Below are 17,226 nucleotides of genomic sequence, written 5' to 3'. Positions count from 1 at the left end.
GTGCGGAGACCAGAGCTGGAAGCCAAACGCAGACAGTTGGCGAGAAGCACCAGCCCCCTCCGCCGGCCTACTCGCTGCGGGGAGGGGTTTCTCACGCCCCCCGCTCCTGGGTGACTGCACCGGAGGTCGGAAGGAAGCGGGGCGAGGGATGAGTCATCCCGCCTAATTCCTCCTTCCCGGTCCCTCGCCTCCGCACGCCGGCCCCCTCCCGAGATCGAGCAGCCGGGAGCGAAGACTTGCTTATCCTCAGAGTCCGCTACCAAACCCGCTGTGGCCTGCAGAAGAGAGGAGAAGGACGGGGCGTGTGGCCAATGAGAGCTTCGCCCTCTCGCCGCCGGCCAATGGGCCGCTGTTTACAGGGTAGGGCGGGACTCGAAGGGGGGCGGTCCCGGGCTGGCGCGCGGCGTCGCGCTCCCGTGGCTCACAGAGAGAGTGGCTCGGAGACAGCGCGCCTCACAGGGAGTCGGCGCCTAAGCGACGCGGGAAGGCGCCACCGCCGCCGCCGCTGGCCAAGGTGCTGGAGACGACAGGACGGTCGACCGCTTCGCCAGCTCAGGCACCCGTTGCAGCTGCCGCGGCTTCGCTCCCAGCCCGGTCCTCATGGAAGAGATGGAAGAAGAGTTAAAATGCCCTGTGTGCGGCTCCTTCTATCGGGAGCCCATCATCCTGCCCTGCTCTCACAATTTATGTCAAGCGTGCGCCCGCAACATCCTGGTACAGACCCCGGAGTCTGAATCCCCCCAGAGCCGTCGGGCCTCGGGCTCCGGGGTCTCCGACTATGACTATCTGGACCTGGACAAGATGAGCCTGTACAGCGAAGCGGACAGCGGCTATGGTTCCTACGGGGGTTTCGCCAGTGCCCCCACTACCCCGTGCCAGAAGTCCCCCAATGGCGTCCGCGTGTTCCCCCCCGCTATGCCGCCACCGGCCACCCACCTGTCACCGGCCTTGGCCCCGGTGCCCCGCAACTCCTGTATCACCTGCCCCCAGTGCCACCGCAGCCTCATACTGGATGACCGGGGGCTCCGCGGCTTCCCCAAGAACCGCGTCCTGGAAGGGGTAATTGACCGCTACCAGCAGAGCAAAGCCGCAGCCCTCAAGTGCCAGCTCTGCGAGAAGGCGCCTAAGGAGGCCACCGTCATGTGCGAACAGTGCGATGTCTTCTACTGCGATCCGTGCCGCCTGCGCTGCCACCCGCCCCGAGGGCCCCTAGCCAAGCACCGCCTGGTACCCCCGGCCCAGGGCCGCGTGAGCCGGCGACTGAGCCCGCGCAAGGTCTCCACCTGCACAGACCACGAGCTGGAGAACCACAGCATGTATTGCGTGCAGTGCAAGATGCCTGTGTGCTACCAGTGCTTGGAGGAGGGCAAACACTCCAGCCATGAAGTCAAAGCTCTGGGGGCCATGTGGAAACTGCACAAGGTGAGTCCTAAGAAAATCCACCCCTAACTCCCCTCGCCTCCGATCCTCCGGTTTTGCAGCAGACGGTCTCCCTATTGCGCACAGTGCATCCCAGTGGGGGTGCAATGCAGGTTCTCCTGTATCTGCTTCCCCCGTCTGGTGCACTGCAGAAGCGCAGGGGGACCTTAAACCGAGGGCAGGGGAGTTAAATATCCCCAGAGAGTTGTTGCGGGGATGCCTGAGAACCGGTCTCCCCGGGAGCACTGCCTAGCACGGGGCGTCCCCGCTCCGCGGCGGAGGCGCAGCCTGTGGTCGCCGCCGGGGTAGTGGAAAGCGCTGCGGAGCTGGGCAGAGGCACGCCAGCGCCTGGGGCTGCCAGGAACGCTCCAGGGCAGATCCGGCTGCGGTCCCCAGGGACGAAGTGGGGGCGGTGGGGCGGCGCGAAACGCCAAAGGCTGGAGCTGCGGGGTAGGCGGGCGCTGTGACTCGCGGCGGGGGCGGGGAGAACTCCGCGGGTGGAATACTGATGAGTCCGTCCTGGCCCAGACCCGGAGTCCGCGCTGGAGCAGATGCGGGACCGGGTGCTTTGCTCCCAGGTGGCGGAGGTGGTGCAGCCGAGGAAAAAAGAATCCTGTGGTCGCCACGGCAACAAGGCTTGATGGCTACGGGTCCTGACCACCCCCCCCACGCCCCCCCCCCGGGGCTAGGGACCTGGGGCTGAAGTAGCAGGCCAGAGGTTTCTGTGTGGTCTAGGCCTGAAAGCTAGGCAGATGTGTATCCCAGGGTAACCCCATCCTCCCAACCACCACACACGAATTTGTCCAGGATTCAACCCTTTTCCTCTTTCAGTAGTTGTCTTTGAAAGCTTTGAGGCACCTGTTACCACCAGATTTACCTTTCTGATCTCTTTTGATGGCGCCTCCACCAAAGCCAGCTTCAAGAAGAGTGCCTTTAACAACGTTTAGGTAAGCCACTCCTCTGCTCAGAATCCTCCAATTGTCCCCCACATTTCTTAGACGGTCCCTAGAATGGTCCACTAGGACCTGCTTGACCTGTTCATGTTTGGCCTCATCGACCTCATTTCGTCCCACTCATTCCCTTTGCTCCAGCTGCACTGTCCCTCAACCAACATCAGACACCTTCCGGCCCCCGGGCCTTTGCATTGGATGTTCTTTACGCTTGGGACAGTCTAACCCAATAAATACCTTGTATTCGAATGGCTCACTCTCTTGCCTCCTTAGATTGTTGCTCAGATGTCACCTTTGCAGTGAGACCCTTCTGAACACAGTTGCTGCCTCTAGTCTCAGACACCCCTAAGTGGCATGCTATGTATTTTAATTATCATGTTACTTTTGTATTTATCTATTGCTCCTCTCCACACATACTAGAAAATAAACTTCATGAGGAAAAAGATCTTTATAAGTTATGCCCACCCTGCTTAGAAGGAAGGGAACCACTCTTGAGGAGATGTGTATAAATTTCACTTGTAATTTTTAAATAATTTGCTTGGTTGGGATGCAAAGGGTAAGGCAGCGATTCAGGATTATTGTGGAGATTTTCTTCACATCGAGTTGCAAGCCCAAGGATCAGGTAGGGCAGTAAAGACGGTGTTCAGGCCTCAGCTATGCCCCACTAAGGGTTTCCCAGCATTTCTTGGAGACTAGAAAGGCTAGTCTCTGAGAGAGACCATGGGGTTCAGGCTGGAACAGTGATATTTTATTTACAGCAAGAAAAGAAATAAGATATCACCTTTTTTCAGCAATCGAGGTTTTCTCAATTCAGTCTTAATTGAATGTGACCCGTATTTATGGTTATTTGGGTTCTCACATATAACCTATTAAATCTTATTCATACTGATGGAAATTTAAGTCAGCACAAATTTGAGCCCTACTAGGCATATGCATCTATTTTTGAAGCAATTTCAATTTAACTTTTTTTAAATGATATTTTATTTTGAAAGTTTTCAAAACTTGAGTTCATGGCCAATTTTTTCCTTCATGTTATGATTTCACTCTTAAACTGCTAACTATAGCCTATGTTAAGTTACCTTTCAAAACTATCCTTGGAACTAAGAAATTAATCTCCTTGACTGAAAAAAGAACTTAAGAGTCACACATTAATTAGGATGGTCAAACCACAGCATAATTTTTCTGTGAAGAGTCTATACGTTTTCCATTAAAACCAAAAGCAACCTTTTAATCTTTGTCAAGCCCTGTATAGATTTGAAATGTTAAATCGTTGATTTTATGGGTAATGGAAATTGTGAGTGGACACTGGTGTGGACTGGGTTGAAATTTGGATGTCTGTTAAAAAACCAATAATGTCAAAGCCCTTGAGACATGACATAAGTAAGCTAGAAAAGGAAGGGTGGTTTGTTGAAAAAAAAAAAAAACATTTCTTCTCTGATCTTTTGCACACTTTTTCCAAAATAGTGAATAGGTATAATTTTTGTTCAGTCAATATCAGAATTATTAAACTGCCAAAAAAAAAATAAGGCAGAAAGATGAGAGATTTTAACATTTGCTTACTGTCTTAGGTGAACAACAAATATTCTCCCCCATCTTATCTTCTTAATAAAGTAGTTAATGGGTTAACGCTGGATTTTCTCATATAGTCTATTTATGTTCTGTTTCCACAACAGCTCATGGGCCAGAATTTCTATGCCCTTCAAAACATAAGAGAGCAAAGAATTACATTAAGTAGTTTCCCCAAAGTTGGGCAGTAAGTTATCAACACACATTATTACTAGACCTGAAAGTTTTCATTAATGTTCTACCATATTAATTAGTCATTTCTAGGGATAAAAAATTCTGTGAATAAGTATTTCCCTCGAGCTCTAAGTCATCATCTTACACATTTAAGACAAAATGGCTGAAATTTATTTTTAAAGAGGTTTTTAAAACAACTGGTTGAAATTCACTAGTTGTCAGTTGACCAAATTAAAATATTTCTTACACATATATGACTTTCAAAATCCATGAAAAGTAATACTGCATCAAGTAGCCATATAAGACAAATACCTGGTAACAGTTTTCATTTAGTAGGAGCACTTGCTATATTCCTTTATCCAATTTAGTTTGGTATAAAGAATTGCTACAAAAAAAATCATTTTGTAGATACTTTCAAATAGGCAATTGGAACCATTATTACTATTCTGTAATTTTAGCAATTCACACTTCTAAATCTAACATTATCCTTAAATTCCTGGTGTGTTTTATCAATCTCTGAATCAGTACATTTGAAACCATTCTGTTGTATTTGTGCTATTGAGCAAAGATTTTCTTTTCCTTTCTGTATTAACCACTCTGAATCTTGTCTCAAATGTTATTTTTCTCTTAGAAGATTTGCAATTTAAGGAACATTTTATTTTTTAAAGATTTTATTTATTTATTTTAGAGAAAGAGCTAGGATGTGGGAGTGGGGGTGGGAAGCAGCGGGGGAGGGAGAGGGACAAGCAGACTCCCACCCTGAATGCAGCACCCCTGGCAGGACCCAGTGCCACGACCCTGAGATCATGACCTGAGCCTAAACCAAGAGTCAGATGCTCAACCAACTGAGCCACCCAGGTGCCCCAGCGACATTTTAAAATAAACTTTATCAGTTATGCTTTCATTTTCAAAGTATTCTGAAAAAAAATATCTGCTTTGTAATATGTTGGTATCTTATCAAATATCTGTGTAGCAAAGTGTTATTTAATGTAACCAAAATGGTATTTGGTTAACTATCAACAGTAAACACAATATAATCTAGATGTTCCTATGATAAATATAACAGGTAGCTGATCTTCATGGGTTTTTTTTATATTTTTTAAATTTACATCTGGTACAGTCAGAACATTCTGTGCACGGTGGTACAAATATTAAGGAGAATGTATCAGAGGAGTCAGTTGTTCCTCTTTGTACTGAGGCATAATAGAAAGAGCTAGATGACAGGGGATCCCATTCCAGACCTGATGCTGCCACTGACTTCCATTCTTCCTACACACAAATCTATATTTATGGAAATATTTTGAAAAAATAATTTAAATGTGTGTAACATACTCATTTCAGTTTGGCACAAGAGAAAGCTTTATATAAAACAGAAGTTGTCTCACTAGTCAACAATTATTTCATAGAACCTCTTTTATGGGATATTTTGCTTGCTCCTTTCAGAGCACAGAGTGCAGTAAAAGGCTACTCTTGAAGGTGCCCCAGAAGGGTGAGCCACAGCCTCATGAATCCAGAGAATATTCAGTTGAAGTAAGCTCATGGAATAAAAACACTACACAAAGATTTATTTATATATTAAACAAAGGCATTTTGTTTTTCAGTAGTGATGCTAAAATGCTAGTTGATATCACTCAGTTTTTTCAGATTCTCCAGTGAAGACAGTGTTATATCCCTCTGAAGCAGCAGAAATTGTTCTTCCCGTATATACCATGAAACGATGCTATTAATTGAAATTTCAGGGCAAGCCACAGTTTGCATAAAGAGAAAGTTATCATAGCTACCTGTTATTGAGGATAGAACCCATTACATGGTAAAAAAGTAAGAACAAGATAGTTCTAAATAATATTGTTATCAATTTTATCAGGGACTCTTGGTTATAAGGAACAGAAAACCCACTCAAGTGATCTCAGAGGATTTCGTGGGGAATGAAACAAGTCAACTCTCAAGGAAAGCGGAACTGAAAAGCTAGAAACTAAGTTTATTTTCTGTTATCAGTCAGGTTGGACTAAGTTATGCTACAGTAACAGTTTCCTAATCTCAGTGAATTACAATAGTAAGTAATTTCTCACTCTCCTCAATGCCCACTGAGAATCAGCTGTGGCCCTTCTCCACATCTTCCTATTCTTGAACTTCAGCTGAAAGAGCATGTTTGGAACATGCCAACCTTATGATAGAGGGAGGAGAACAAAACAGAACTACTCAATGGTATTCAAGTTTCTATTCAGATGTGGTGTGTCATTTCTGCTTATATTGATTGGCTAGAATAAGTCATGTGGCCATGCCTCCGTGATGCAAGGAATACACTCTTCCCACAGAGAGAGGCACCAGATAAGGACCCTGTAGTGGGGGCTAGAGAATATTTTGAACAAATAATACAATGTGCCACATGTTTAACTCTCTTACCTGTGCTTCTGTCTCTTGCAATGGGCCTCTTTGGCCTACACAAGATCTGAAGGACTCTTCCAGCCCCAAGACAGCATGACATTTCAGTGCAAGTGTCCACTGTCATCTAACTAAAGTGTCTCTACACATTTTCAACTTTAGAGAAAGAATCTGATTGGCTCAGCTTGCATCAGGTAATGACTGATGACTGTCTGGGCCATGACCCCACCCCTTTGGTGAGGTGGATGTAGACTAGGTTGAGACAAGTGAGGCACTCACCTCAGGGGCAAAACTTAACGGGGCACCAAAACTCAGTAATCAAGATAAAAAAAATACTGTAATGCAATATCTTAAAAAATAAAAATGAATGAAAGAAATCCATGATCAACAAAATGTCAACATTTTAAATAAAGGCAAGATCACTAACAGTGCCATGCTGAGCCATATTGGACCCTGAGTCAAAAGGAAAAATCAATAATATCGGTCCCATCTTTGTTTAAAATATTAACCTTTGTTCCTCATAGAATCTTTGCATTGATTTTTGTTTTTAAAAAATACCACATTAAAATAGTATTGATGTTGATTCCTGAGGTTTTTGGCACTCCCTTAAATTCCACATCTGAGGAGAGTGCCTCACTCCCCTCCCCCCAGTCCCAGTCCTGAGGGACAGAGTCACTTGGTACAACACCTGGCTCCCAGTTTACTGTTCAGCTCGAGAAAAGCTCCAGACAGAATGCTTCAGAGAGCAGCGGGGGCAGGGAGGCACTGACCAGCATTCTGGTACGGTCTCAGAGGAAGCCATGCTGGGTGCAGAAGAAAGCCCTTTTGCTCTACTTGGACCTTCCGTGTTTTAGCCACAGCACTAATTTCTTGAGCTGCTTTGACAGTGAAGCAATAGAGTTGATGATGATGAAAAAAAGGACAGAAAAGTATAGAGAACACTGAGAGCTGGAGCTCAGTGCTTGCTCTCCCTAGCAATGCTCCAGCACCAAGTGGTTTGTGTTGTTATCTCTGTCGCATACTCTGGTGAACGTGGTCATGTCAGAGCAAAGCAGTCCCTCATTTTGCTTATATTTGAGTGGAGGAAGGAGGACAGAAGGTGTCATAACATGATTCTGTATTCACTTTGGGTACGAAATCATGTGGTTGGGCTGGGAGTGGGAGAAAAATAAAACCGCATAGCTTCCTGTCTGTAATATTATCTGTTTATTAGAAGGAAAGAAGAGCGTTAGTAACCATGGAGTTCAATGTTTTGTGTTTTTTGTCTTTTGGCTTCATACCAGCAGTGCTCTTCTTGCTCTAGTTAAATGTTTCCCTCCCCACCATATTCCTGCCTCTGCCCAGTCCCTGTGATTCTGGTGGGCTGCCAATCCAGCGCCCTGCCTTACCTGGCCAAGCGGGAGGGCATGGGACATAGGCCTGGCCAACTGTCATACCCTATCCCTCTGGCCAAAGTGATTAATTTAAAAGATTAGCACGTAACTCAAGCCAGTCCAATCCGAGTCTTTTTCTGAGGTTTATATATACGACTCAGGGACAGAGGAGTCTTGCTTTCCTCTGGGTGTGCTGCAGTTGAAATAATAGAAGCCAGGAGCTCTCTGTGTCCATGCCGCTTCCTCCTACCACTACACCAGTAGAAGAAAATAAGGCAACCCACAGAAATACAGAGCTGAGAAATGGAGAGAGAATTCTGAGAACAGTATTTGAGCCTCTGGAACCCATCATGAGTGAGGCCAGCTACCCCCTCCTGCCTTTTGAGTTACTCGAGTCAATAAACATCCCCACCTTTTTTGCTTTAGCTAGTTTGTATCGGCTACTTTCAACTGAGAGGTCCTCACTTATAAAAGCATATGAATTAACACATGTGAACATTTGTATTTGAAGATATTCATTCTAGATATTGTCTCTAGAATACTATACTTAGAAAGCTGCATTCTGATGCCAAAAAAAACCCCCCAAAAACAAAAAACAAATGGAAAGCAGTTTCAATTCAATGAAGCAGAAATCATATGATATTTAATCTAATGCTGTTTACCCGTTCACTAACAGTGTGTCCTGTACTAGCTTATTGAGCAATAGTCTGGACAGGGAGGTTCTGAAGTCAAACTTCTGCCAATAATCAATTTTATTTGTTTTCGAAGGCAGGAAACCTCTGAAGACATACATCTTGCTTTGACCTGTTCCTTGGGTCAGAATTTCTCAAACTGTGTTCCCACGAAGTTTCCATACTTAAATAATTTTGTAACTCTCCACTCTAAACCTGTTCCTGGTGGTTCACATTGTACATTATTATATCAATGTACTGGTCCATTCTGCAGCAAAGAAACCTGCTTGATTTAATCTAGAATTTTCTAAACTTATTTGACTTTGGAAACTATTTTTTATTTATTTATTTTCTCATTTTTCCCTAGCTTTATTGAGATATCACTGACATATAACATATGTAAGTTAAAGGTGTACAAAGTGATGATTTGATACGTGTGTATATTGTGAAATGATTGCCACAATAAGGCTTGTTAGCACCTCCATCCCCTCACATAATTACCTTTTTTGTATGTGTGTGGAGATAACTTTTAAGAATTACACTCCTAACTTTCAAGTATATAAAAGTGTGTTGTAAATTATAGTCACCATGTTGTATATTAGATCTCTAGAACTTATTCATCTTACAGCTGGAAATTTGTACTCTTTGACCAACATCTTCCATTTCCCCAATCCTCAGCCCCGGACAACCACCATTCTATTCTCTATTTCTTTGGGTTCAGCTTTTTTAGTTTCCACATGTAAGTGAGAACATATAGTACTGGTCTTTCTCTGACTTATTTTACTTAGCATAATGCCCTCCAGGTCCATCCATGATGTTGCAAAAGGCAGAATTTAAAGGAAATTCTTTAAATTCTTTAAAATTTATGGCTGAATAATATTCCTCTGTGTGTGCGTGTGTGTGTGTACCAAATTTTCTTTATCCATTCATCTGCTGATGGACACTTAAGTTGTAGAAACTTTTTTTTTAGTGCTAAATGAGTTTGGGAAACACTATTCTAGACAATGATTAGCTAATAAGTCAGTAAGAAAGTAAGCATTCTTAATTTCTGGTGTATGGAGTAGACTATAAAACTCCAGCCTGTGGATAACTGTCCCAAATAAGACTATCTTTAAATCTTATGTTAATCCTTAAAACAAGTATTAAAAGTTAAATTTGTTATTCTTTGAATATTAAAGCCAAAAATAGAGGTAAAAGCAATTAATACAAGTTTTGTAGTGTTTATATACATATGTTCAATATATGTTGCTTCCCGTTTTATTGTAAATAACTGAAAAAATAGTTTAAGCATCAGTAATACTAATGTAATAAATTAGAATTAACTGCTTTGATCCATTTTTGACTATTTTTAGGCATTGTGTACATGATGCCAAATGACTTATTTGATTGGGTTTGCCATTAAATTGTGGTAGATAGAAATAGATTGTTTTTAAACTACTTATTAAAACAAAAAAGATGATTTAGCTTGAAGGTTAAAACTCTACAGGTGCACCTGTGACAGCATATCACAACAATTTATGAAAGTTAAAAGAGCAGTGCTTTGCCTGTTACATTCCAGGCTTTGCTAATATTTTCAAAATGACATCTGGAGTCAGTTTGTAACCTTGGAAGAAGAGTTAGTGATAAAATGGCCCCCAGTAGTGTACCTAGATTATTAGAGACGATCCAGGTTTTGTCAGCAGCATGTCTAATATCCCCCAAAAGACATCTCAAAGCCAAAAACACTTCTCCGGGGTGTTCTCGCAAGCAATTTCTTCCCAACCTTAACCTTATCTTAAACTGAGAACTATCTCAGAGTGACATTATTCAGAAAAACCCAAGCAGAATGCCCAGAATGCACTTGACACATCATCAGGGAAATCATCACAATTACACTTCACTTTGGTTTAGCCCTGGCTTTGCCATCTTTTTAACTTGTGTGGCTTATGGTGCAGCATTTTGGCCACGGATCCAGCCATAGTTCCATCTGCCTGTCTAAGTTACCTCTTCTTTCTTGACCTACATGGCCTTCCAGGTTCCCCACGGACCCCTCTCCCTGTCCACCAGCCCTGCCCTCCAGCATTTGCTTAAACTAGACCTTCAGATCAACTGAGCCAACCTCACCAGCCTCGCAGCAGACCAGCCTGCCATCGGAAAGCTGAGTGCTGCTCCCTGTTCCCCCATAGTCACTCCTGCACCAGCGGCACTCCACCCCAGCTGGGTTGAATGAGAGACACATTTTTTTCTTAACTGTAGAAAGAGAGTTTTCTTCATTTTGACTCACTCATTTTATGCTGACAAATCAAGAACACTTGTCTTGAGTTTCTAGTCATGAATAAATAAGCATCACTGACTTTTCCCTCTTCCTCAACATGCCTGTCCCTAAAGACTCACCTACCCATGGTCTCAGTTCCTTGCACCTGAATATCTGAAACAGAGCAGGTCATTCTCAGTCCCATTCCCTTTCACAATGTGTTCCCAAACTCTCTTCTATCTTCTGTCCACCCATCTCCTTAGCTCCCATCTCTGAGTTTCAACACTGAGCGTCCCCCACTGTACTATAATTGCATATGTTAGAATCTTCCACTGGACCTTATGAACTCAAAGTCATAGATTATTTCTTATCTACCTTTGTTTCCTCCATTAATGCTCTTAGTAGATGTTTGAAAAGGTTTAATGAAGAAAAGAGTCAATAAGAAGATTAATGATTAGCAAATAGTCCACTATTTTAAATTTCTCATATTAGCCTGATAATAATGGTTAAATTTGAAAGCCTTCAATTTTATACTTTTGTTAAAAACTTACTGAGAACTTACTACATGCCAGGAACTGTTCTAAGCTGTTTCCAGGCACTTTCTCATTTAATCTTCAGAATTCACACATATTCCTGAGAAAACTGGGGCACAGACAGATCGTAAAGTCATACTGGTTGTAAGAGGCAGAGCCAAGGTTTGAATCCAGGCTGTCTGACTCCAGAGTTCACAGATTGAACCGCTATTCTGTCCTACTGTCTGATCATCACAGGAAATGCATGACCTAGAAAGCACCGTTTTGTGGTCCTATAAATTATAATGGCATAACAAGTAAACTGAGTTCCATTAGTTCTCATGCATGAAAATTACTGAAAAATTAAGTCATTTGTCCCCTAAGTTTCCTTGTGACAAAATAAATTTAAAGAGGAAAATATGGGGCAGAAGGAAGTGAAAGACAAGTAGGTTGAATATTCCATAGACCAGATCCTCGGAGGCACACAGGGTAGGGCAGATTCCCTTGGGAGGGGTCTGTCCTGCCTCCTTGTCAGAGCCTGTCAAGCAGCAGATATGCAGTGCGGTTCTATCAGCTCAGCCATTGATTTATTGTCCTTTTGTAACAAAATCACCATCTTAAAATTTATAGACAGAAATGACATAAAAGTTTAGGTTGAGGGTTTTCTTTTGCATTTTCAGCATCTTTATTTCTGCAGATCTAAAACATTTATAAGTCTATCTTGGAAAGCACAAAAATATGTTGAAACCCATAAAAAAGTATCTGTTCTGTTTACTTTCCATTTTTTTCTTGGGCCTTTTGCTGAGGTGGTTAAAAGAAAATACATATATTCCTTTTCAAGAATATATGCCTGGCCCACCTTTTCCATAAATACAAAAAGGAATGTGTGAATAGGAAAAGCCTATTGTTTAAGAATGGGTTTAAGCACTGCCAAATAAAGTTTGTTTTTCATAAGCCTTGCATAGAACCAGAACTGTGTGTTTTATACTCAGAGCTCTGCTCAAAGAAGAAACTGTTCCTTAAAGAATTAGCTTTGGAAGGAGAATGCTAAACATTGTTCTTTGGTGTGGGAATAGCCACCTTCTGTCATTAGCCAGTACACATAGATGGTTAATTCTCATCTACTGCTGATTTATTCATGTGAAGCTGACTTTCCAGCCAGATAGTATCAATTCCGCTTTATTGAGATTTTTGTTCATCCTCTCTTTATTCTTACTTTGCTTGCAGCTTGCATTTTAAGAAGCAACTGTTGGATACCAAATACTTACTTCTCTCTCCCATGCTCCAGGAAAAGCCGGGGAGAGGGCCCTGTTGCTCTGACCCATGCTGTACATCAGCCTAAGACATTATCGAATCTCTGAAAAAGCAGGTTGCAGAGGGAAGTAAATGTGAATATAGGGGATCAAACATTTTCTACCTAAGTCAGCTCTTCTTCATAGGCTTTTTGATTTTGTAGGGAGCAAATGCTTGGAAGGTCAAACATATACAGGCTCAACTACAATTACAACTCACCCAAAGCCAAAGGGAAATAACTCTATAATATAATCTACTGTTTTTTATTGTCTGTACTGTAATTTCTTATCATCGCTACAAACAACCAACAGCTGATTTTCCTATGGATATGTGTAGTACATTGCACAGTGCTTCTGCTGATGTTTCTGCCATCACCCAGACACACCAGTTCACGATAAAATGGATAACATGATAAAATGGTGTTGCCTCTGCCGTCCCACTCCTACATATATGAAATGGGATCCCAAGAGCATCAGTCACATCAAATCAAACGTAAAATCGGACTCCCATCCAATCTAATAAATCTTACATGGTGCAGATAAATCTGTGGTGCTTTTAACAAGCCGTTGTTATTGATTTCATTGACCATCAATCATCTGGCCCAGAGTTAGCAAGGAAATATGATAAAGAGCTTTCAGCACACAATCAATACAGTGTGAAGAAGCTTGATGTTTACATTCAACTCATGTTATCCGGCTACCTTCTGCCATTGTGGAAGCAAATCTGCCATTAGTGGAACTAAAATATTGTTCAGTATTAAATAAAATTTTCTCTACTTTCTACTTTGAGAAACAAGAGGTATGGAAATACAGAAATTTGGATAAGCACTAAATTTCCAGGCTGGCTTCAACAAGCATGATAAGCAAGGGTACTGAGTGTAACTACCATTCTGTTAGTGTTCAAAAGTAGCACCTTTACACCTAGACTTAGGACATGGATTTCTGATTGCTCTGGTCACTGCATATAAAAGTGTTGTGAAAAAATTTGAGTTGATAGTGAGGTCCCGTTATGTACATATGAAACATAATAGTAAATATTGGTGTTAACTGGCAAATCAACACATAAATATTTTGCATTAATTTTAAAAACCATCAAACCAAAGAGAAAATTCATGCTGCTGGCATTGATAACATCCTTGATTCTTGATTTCCAAAGAGGCTGCACCATCTTACATTCCTACCAGCAATAGATGAAGGTTCTAATTTCTCCATATTTTCACCAACACTTGTTATTATCTGTCTTTTTGTCTAGAGCCATCTTAATGGTTGCAAAGGGAGGGCTCATATGGTTTTGATTTGCAGTTCTCTCATGACTAGTGATATTAAACATCTTTTCATGTGCTTATTGGCTGTTTTGTATCTTTTTTAGAGAAATGTCTATTCAAATCCTTTGCCATTTTTAGTTGGGTTATTTCTCCTTTATTGTTGAGTTGTAAGAGGTCTTTTATATATTCTGGACACTTATTCACTCATTTAAAATGGAAGGGACAGAGATGTAGACCTCTCTTCTCTTGGAAACCCAGAAAATAAAAAACAGACACATAGCTGAGTGTGAGGAAAAAGTTGTCAAGGCTGGCCCACCACGACCTACTGGTAATTTCTTGCCCAATAACCTCATCAGCCAGTTCTGAGGCAGAGCTCAGATAAGCTCTACTAGAAGTGATTCCTGATGAATAGGATACATGGGAAAGTCCAAAAGTTGGAGGAGGAAATAATTTGGTTATCAAGGTACCTGGATATGGTGGCTGTGCTTCCTCCTTAACTTGAGTTACCCTTCTGCCAACTTTGGCGATAGGGTTCATTTCAGTGTAAGAAAGTTCCAGTGGTGCTATGGTTTCTGTTACAGGTTACCACTGTGGTATTTAAAAAAATCACTTCCAGGTGTCAAAATGGTGGATTCTTCCCCTGTATTTGAGAGTTATAAATAGATAGAATTGAGACACTGGATATTTGAGATCACTTGCCAACCCCCTCCAAAATCAAAGGAATAAATCCCAGAATACTTTAGTAAATTACCAAAATCACCCAGCACGTATCACCAAAAAAACACGTTGATTTCTTAGAACTTACATTAAGAATTCTGAACATCCGAGGACCCATTTTCAGTTGATTCTGTGTGTGTGTGTATGTGTGTGTGTTCAGTGAAGCTCAATTAAAACACCTATTCTCTTTTGGAAGCTCTCCCATGCCCCCAGACAACCATAATCACAGTTTTTTTTTTCTATACTCCATGACCATGCTATCAAAGTTTACTTGAACCTTGTTGTCCTCTCTTTAAGGGGAAATTATATATGTCTATACTATTGAATTAATGTTCCTTCATTATATATATTATTTTTTTAACATTGGCCCTCAGTAGACAGTGCCTTTACTCAAAGGATCAATCTCATGTGGGAGTTTCAGCATAAAAGCTGGAAAGGGAAGAATCTGTAGAAAGTGGGCTTTGTTTTGTCCCTCACAAAAGGAGAACTGCTGCACTGCAGCATGGCTGTCCCCTTGGATTGATTTTCTGATTGGCTCCTGCCCTAGCGAAAAGCACAAAAGAAGTTTATAGGATGAAGCAAAAGAGAGTCTCCAGTTTCTCCTCTCCCCCTTCGGGTACAGTACTTGCCAACTCTGTTGGCACCTGACTGACCACCAGTCAGTCTCCCCTCCTCTCCCCTCCCCTCTCCTCTGAATCTTCTGGTTTCTGCCTACGTGTCTGCAAGCCCAGCTTTGGTTCTGATGTATGTGCCTTTGTTTGGTCATCTCCATGCCTTGCTTTGACCACTGTGTGTCCAGTCTGTTCATCCAGCCCCAGACCCTTGACCAGCCACTTCCAGGGAGAGTCTCTCTGTCCAGCCCATCTGGCTTGTGCACCCTCTGCCTCTAGCCTGACACTGGTTTTCCCCACGCTGGCTTCCTTCCCAGTGAAGGACCCAGTGCTGACAACTCCTCAAATCATACCTCATGGGTAGCAGCTTCAGAGCTGGCACTGATCCCAACAATAGATTATTGTAATGTACTTGGCCCATCACCTGTAATGTTAAAATAAGATTATAACATATATATCTGGGTTGTATAAAAATGCACTCACATAACTCTTTTCATTTGAAACATGCCATAAAATGATTTAGCTAAATACAAATGCAGAATCCATTGACATATAGCCACCACTGAAATGAAATATGACAGATATTTAGTTGGACCTGGAAGTTCTACTTATGTTGAAGGCAGAAAGTAAAAAATAATTTACAAATTTCATCTGCAAAACAGCGAAGGAATGAATTAGTTAGTAGAAGATTATTACCCAATTTGGAGGCTAGCCAGAGACTGGTCAATTACTGTCTTCTGAGTAGAGCCAAATGGTTCAATTATATTGCAGTCTTACCTCCATGGGTCTTCTATTTACTTATGTGAAAAAAATGTCATCAATTTACCATTTATATATTGTTTAATTTGCATGTTACGATGGCTTTTAGGTAATGATCGATTATTAAGTGTTCTAAAATTATATGTACAAAAGGTTATTATTGTGAGCTATAACCCTCAAAAATTAACCCAATGTTTTTAGAGAAATTCTTTAATTAGCATATATATCTGAGGAGATTGGTATAAAAACTACATAAATACTAGATTTGAAAATTAACTTCATTTAGTATTTGTTCATATCTCGTGATTTTCTTCAGGGATTAAATCATATTTATCAGTAGGATACTAAACCCACTACATTCCTTCCTGTCCTGCTGTTCTTTAATCTTCCCAGCCATGTTAAGGGATTTAGAAATCAGATCTCCATCCTCACGTAACTACCACAAGGCCCAGTGTGGGCTGAGGGAGGCCCTTCCTGTTGCTAATTGTACTGCAGGATACTGAAGCATAGACCACTGGCTGTTTAGCTGGCCCTGAGCTCCAGGGTTTTTTTTGTTTTTTGTTTTTTGTTTTTTTTTTAAGATTCTATTTATTTATTTGACAGAGAGAGAGTGAGAGAGGGAACACAAGCAGCAGGAGCGGGAGAGGAAGAAGCAGGCTTCCCGCTGAGCAGGGAGCCAGATGCAGGGCTCAATCCCAGGACCCTGGGATCACGACCCAAGTAGAAGGCAGACACCTAACGACTGAGCCACCCAGGTGCCCCGAGCTCCAGGTTTATTCAGCTGCTCAGATGGGGAAAGTCACACAGTCAGGGAGATTTCCAGTTTGACCACATAGACAAAGCACTTTTATGTGCCCAGAAAGAGGAGTGGATAATGGTTACACAGATAATGGTGTATGACCATGTCAATTCCCAAGCACCTCTAAGAAGAACTTGTTCTCATAATGTGTTAAAAAACAAGGTCATAGAACAGTTGGTGCTAGAACAGGATTTACTGCGTGAACCGTGCTGTGAGATGTGATTTCGTATCAGTGTCTTTTCCACCATGAACTATTTCTTTGATTTCATAGCAAGGATCATTAGAACTGTGTTAGGAGGGCTTTGTGCATATTGAAGCTGAGACCAAGGACCGAAACTTAAGTCTGACAGCTCATGCACACCTTACCTCCAAGCTTAAAAAACACTATTGAGGCTCTTATGTCTCCTACGAAACATGGGACTCCTTCCTCTCTGCTCCTAAAAGTAGTCGATCATGCCTGCCACTTGTGGTTGCCACACCAGTGCCTGCCTGGCTAGCTGAGC

At 42.2% G+C, this 17,226-nt stretch overlaps 1 protein-coding gene across 11 annotated transcripts in view; it reads left to right on the top strand.

Moving 5' to 3' along the window:
• Positions 1–430: 430 nt before the first annotated feature.
• TRIM9 (tripartite motif containing 9) overlaps positions 431–17,226 on the top strand; it is a 110,706-nt gene continuing 93,910 nt past the window's right edge. For all 11 annotated transcript variants that reach the window (XM_045900837.3, XM_045900841.3, XM_045900839.3 and 8 more), the window contains exon 1: positions 431–1,422. In XM_045900837.3, coding sequence (XP_045756793.1) covers positions 601–1,422 — 822 coding nt within the window. In that variant the 5' untranslated portion in view covers positions 431–600. The remainder of the gene's footprint in view (positions 1,423–17,226) is intronic.

This window comes from Mirounga angustirostris, unplaced genomic scaffold (genome assembly GCF_029215605.1).
Source record: "Mirounga angustirostris isolate CCGP_5_RB_7025 unplaced genomic scaffold, mMirAng1.0.hap1 SCAF_9, whole genome shotgun sequence".
Lineage (NCBI taxonomy): Eukaryota > Metazoa > Chordata > Mammalia > Carnivora > Phocidae > Mirounga > Mirounga angustirostris.
Note: the sequence above shows the minus strand (reverse complement) of the source record. Positions and strands in the feature narration are given on the sequence as shown.